Source organism: Dichomitus squalens (assembly GCF_000275845.1).
Source record: "Dichomitus squalens LYAD-421 SS1 unplaced genomic scaffold DICSQscaffold_13, whole genome shotgun sequence".
In the NCBI taxonomy this organism is placed as follows: domain Eukaryota; kingdom Fungi; phylum Basidiomycota; class Agaricomycetes; order Polyporales; family Polyporaceae; genus Dichomitus; species Dichomitus squalens.
This window is the reverse complement of record NW_006766895.1, coordinates 64,186-68,267: the sequence shown is the minus strand read 5'-3', so window position 1 is coordinate 68,267 and position 4,082 is coordinate 64,186. Positions and strand designations below refer to the sequence as shown.

Sequence of the window (4,082 nt, the reverse complement as noted above, 5' to 3'; positions counted from 1 at the left end):
TTCGATTACGACGCCGTGGGCCATTTGATGGAAGATTGGTACGTATCCACAGTTCAGCCACTTGCTGAAACAAAGCCGCACAGATTCCAAGCTCTCATCGCTCGCGCACGCGAATGGGGCCGGGCTGTCTCAAACGACTCGGAATATCTGCCAGAGTCTACACGGCCAGAGCGGCGGCGCCCCGTTATGGACCGTGATAGCTCTCCCGCCTTACCTGAGTAGATATACCATGTATACCCATATCCACCAATGCAATGATGTCTCGGGTTTCAGACCGCCGTGTCCGCATGATCTTCACTTAGCATCTTACGGTCTTAACGACGTCTTAATGTGTCTTAGCATCTTAAGCCTGTCTTGATGCGTCTTAAAAGGCCATCTTAATGATCTTAATGGAGCATCTTAATGCTTACGTCTTACATGATCTTCACGCCAACTTACGCGCCTTAACGGTCTTAAAGGCCACTTTAAGTGCCATTAAGTGATTCCCGGGTTTACTGATGCTAAGAGTGAGTGGAAGAGCTTAGGTCTTGAGGGCACGGGTTCACAAGAGGGGAGGAAAGGAACTGCCAGTAGAGCAAAGATCCGGCAATGACGAGATCTATTGAAGAAGATGGCGAGTCGCCATGAACGCAGCCGGGGCAGTGTGCGGCAATACGAACCCTACGAATAGGATACGGCCACCTCAAGGAAGCTCAGATGCCTGATGCGTGCAGCAGCCGTAACGCGGAGCTCGTGATCGATTTGAGGGTCAACAACTGATTCCAAGCTTCAACAACCAATGCGGTATGGGACTCGCGGTCCCAGTTGCTTTATGTCATGGGGAACGGTGCGTGCCTGACAAGACCCGCGGCGATATCTCACAGACGGGGACCTCGCTGTCGCATACGGAACTTCGATGTACAGGAAGCTTGCAAGGTTACAAGAATGCTTGCGTGGCACTAGCGCGGATCTAGCTTACGTCAACTTTGTGTTAAGTGCCTCGAGCTCACGCTGCACCGAAGACCTCGGATCCTTGATGGGGGACAGACCGATCGATGGAGCGCGAGAGGTAAGCTCTTGCACACTGGCGGCAAGATGCGGCTTTTCTGGACATACGTTTGATTTGGTGAGGAGTTGTCTCTAGTGGTTCCTGTGCATCAAAGTTTCCCCAGTGGAGAATGGGCGGATGTCTGCGGTGGGCAGCTGTCATAGATGCTTGTTTGTCACGTAAGGTCGCTTCAAGCGTCTGTCCATGGCTTCACCTCTTGACGATCGCCCACTCTGTATCCGAATTCAGCTCTTCGGCACGCCCCTCTTCCGCTCCGCCTCCGAGTGCATGTTGTATCAGATATCTGCCTAGAGGTCTTTGGTCTAGAAGGCTCTACCCCAACTACAGAACTTCAGAAGAAACCTCAGTTTGACCGCTGCGGTCAGTTCGCCGGCCTCACCAACACCGCTGGCCTGCTTCCAGCGAGGTCCCGGGTTCAATGCAGGCCCGTATGCCAGATATGCTCCCCCCGTTTGTGTGTTGTGCGGTCACATCTGCATCTTGCCAAAGTAAAATTACCCTTAGATGGTACATACAGGGCCCAATCCCGGTTCCAATTGAAAAATGTGTCGTCGGTAATGGATTCGAAATAATCTGAGCTCTCGGTCAGCTGCGGATTAACTCACCAGTTCTACTCATCCTTCGTTTCCGTCACCAGGCGATGGCTTGCGTGTACCGCTGAGAGATGTCCCTCGTTCGTCGTCTCCGCTCGGGCCTCGAGCTCATCTTTACATTCTGCTGGGACACACTTCTCCCTATCCTTACCATACGACCTCCTTACTACGGCTTACACCAATCTCTCTCCTCCTCATCCTTCAATTCACTCGTCGATTCCGTTGAAGAATCGCAAACCAGTGCATCACCTAACACTGAGGATTTTTCCACCAGCGGTGAAGATAAACCCATTGCCCTTTCTATAGCACACGGCATCACAACTCCACCCATCACCCAGACCGTCTGCGACTTCCTCGACGCACATGCATCCGCGTCGCCTGCTGCCCTCGCTGCTCAGGATATCCTCGACCGCCAACTGACATATGCAGATCTTCAAGCGAGCTCTGTTCGTCTCGCGAGACAACTCAAAGACCGAGGCGTGGGCCGTGGCAGCCGCGTCTGCCTGGTGCTGGAGAGATCCCTCGAACACATCGTAGCCCTATTTGCGGTGCTTCGACTGGGAGCGGCGTACATCCCGCTGGATGGGACCATTATCCCGCATAGCGTGCTTCGAATTGTCGTGAGCGATGCTCGACCAACGGTCATTCTGGTTTCCAAGACGCATGTCGCACGTTCTGGGAGCGTCGAGGGGAAGTGGTACTGCATTGAAGATCTCTTAGAGGCGGACGAGCATATGGGACCTGGAACGAGTTTCGACGATGCACGACCCGAGGATCCTGCGTATATAATCTTCACTTCAGGTGATGTTATCTCTGTAGTGTTACCTATAGGTGTCGCTGATGAGGATTTCGATAGGCACAACTGGGCGCCCCAAGGGTGTGGTTGTAAGTCATTCCAATGTCGTGAATCGTACGTATTACTTTTCACAATGTTCAAACAAGGTCTGACATACGTCAAGTGGTGTGTCAGGCTCCAGGGAACTTGGGTATCACCCTCAGAACGAAGGTGGCGCAGCTGCTGAACGTCGCGTTCGACATGTGCGCCTGGGAGATTTTCAGCTGCATCTTGAATGGCGGGAGTCTTTATCTTCGTGGCCTCCGACGCGCAGACTGGATGAAGGTGATGAAGACTGTAGACGTACTTATCTGCACGCCGTCGATACTAGAACCGCACGACCCCGAGGACTACGCAAATGTGAAGGTCATAGCGACAGCGGGCGAGCCATGTACCAAGGCACTTTTGGAACGGTGGGGGCATCGTGTGAAGTTCTTTAATTGCTGTGGCCCTACAGAGGTGAGTGTTATCCCAAATTTTCCAGGAATATTTAGCTACGCAACAGTCACCCTCGGACCCCGACATGTTTCTGATACCCCCTTTCCGGGCCCAATTGCAGACGACCATCGTGAATACAATGGATCTCTACCATCCCGGCTCGGACGTGACAATCGGACGACCGACCCCTAACAACTCAGTGTACGTCTTGGACGAAGAGCTGCGCCCTCTGCCTCGCGGAGAGGTCGGCATGATGTGGGCAGGCGGGTTGGGAGTCAGTCTCGGCTACCTCAACCTTCCTGAGCTCACGAAGATCAAGTACAGGCGAGACCCATTCAGAGCAGATGGGTACGTGTGCGCATCTCTTGGGATCCCGCACTTACTGGGACGCACTAACAACCTGAATCTACGACTCCAGAGGAATAATGTACAGCACCGGAGACCTCGGTCGACTGCGCGTAGACGGGAAGTTCGACCATCTCGGGCGCGTTGATGAGCAGGTCAAGGTCCAGGTAAGCACGATCGTGCCCCTCTAATCTTATTTCCACGTCAAATGATCGTGGATTCTTGGGCGGGTAGGGCTTCCGGGTCGAGCTAGACGGTGTTAGCGCGGCGATGCGCTCATGCGCAGGAATCACGTCTGCGTGCGCGCTCCTCATAGACGGCGAGCTGCACGGGTTTTATGCGCCTAGTTCGGTCTCTGCAGCCGCGGTACTGGAGGCAACAATGGCAATTCAGCCATGCTATGCCGTGCCGTCGAGATACATCGCGTTGGACGCGCTCCCTTTGACTGGGTGAGTCGCCCAGGAGAGAGAGTGGAGATTATCGATATCGCTTACAGATTCTGCCTCGTAGCAACGGAAAGGTTGACAAGCGGAGGCTACACGAGATTGCGCAGGACCCTGGCACACTCTGTGAGATAGTCCACGTTGGGTAGTTGGATAGTGGGTGTCGGTATCGATTATTTGGAGGAACCAACCACGTTTCAAGGTGGTGATGGGATCGGTGGGGACCTGACCGTGAATGTACATAATCCGATTATTATACCTGGCTTTATAGCCGATGTACCAGGACGTCGGTTCTCAAAAACACATACTACGATCCGGACGATAGCTACTCAAGGAAATTGGTCGGACCAGGGAAGTGGATGCAGCCTAGACTGGAAGCA

At 53.5% G+C, this 4,082-nt stretch overlaps 1 protein-coding gene across 1 annotated transcript; it reads left to right on the top strand.

The window, feature by feature from the left end:
* Positions 1-1,712: 1,712 nt before the first annotated feature.
* DICSQDRAFT_60188 (acetyl-CoA synthetase-like protein) lies at positions 1,713-3,851 on the top strand (the record flags this gene model as incomplete). Its single annotated transcript, XM_007365536.1, has 7 exons — positions 1,713-2,442; positions 2,498-2,551; positions 2,601-2,941; positions 3,036-3,268; positions 3,333-3,426; positions 3,494-3,708; positions 3,770-3,851. The coding sequence occupies 7 exons, from the start codon at positions 1,713-1,715 to the stop codon at positions 3,849-3,851; spliced, it is 1,749 nt and encodes a 582-aa protein (XP_007365598.1).
* Positions 3,852-4,082: the final 231 nt, after the last annotated feature.